Genomic DNA, 475 nt, shown 5'->3' with positions numbered 1-475 from the left:
AAAAGAAAAAAAAGAAAAAGCGAAGGAAAATCCAGCGGCGCGCCTGCCTGGCTCCCGGGAAGACGCGGCGGCTCCAGGGGCGGGGGCGCGAGCCGAGAGCGGGAGAGTGAGCGGCGCAGGATGGACGTGATGCTCTTGGTCCAAGGTGCCTGCTGCTCGAACCAGTGGCTGGCGGCCGTGCTGCTCAGCCTGTGCTGCCTGCTGCCCTCCTGCCTCCCGGCCGGACAGAGCGTGGACTTCCCCTGGGCGTCGGTGGACAACATGCTGGTCCGGAAAGGGGACACGGCGGTGCTCAGGTAGGAGGCGCCTGCCCGTCCTGCCCGGCTCCGTCTGTCTGTCTGTCCATCTGTGGGTCCGTCCCCCTCCACCACCCAGCAGGGTTTCCTCGCAGCCCCGGGAGCTCCGGATCCACCGACCCCGGCTGGCGCGGCCGCAGGCGCCCGGTACAGGGGCGGTGCGGGTTCCCCAGACCCCA

General features: G+C 69.3%; 1 protein-coding gene across 1 annotated transcript in view; it reads left to right on the top strand.

Annotated features, from left to right (window-relative positions):
• Nucleotides 1–6: 6 nt before the first annotated feature.
• Nucleotides 7–475, top strand: part of Negr1 (neuronal growth regulator 1) — a 761,458-nt gene continuing 760,989 nt past the window's right edge. The window contains exon 1 of the mRNA XM_010605125.1: nt 7–296. Within this exon, the coding sequence (XP_010603427.1) occupies nt 121–296 (176 nt within the window). The 5' untranslated portion in view covers nt 7–120. The remainder of the gene's footprint in view (nt 297–475) is intronic.

The sequence above is a fragment of the Fukomys damarensis genome, unplaced genomic scaffold (assembly GCF_012274545.1).
Source record: "Fukomys damarensis isolate Sample0158 unplaced genomic scaffold, DMR_v1.0_HiC HiC_scaffold_33, whole genome shotgun sequence".
Lineage (NCBI taxonomy): Eukaryota > Metazoa > Chordata > Mammalia > Rodentia > Bathyergidae > Fukomys > Fukomys damarensis.
The sequence above is the reverse complement of the archived record's forward strand: the minus strand, read 5'-3'. Positions and strand labels throughout refer to the sequence as shown.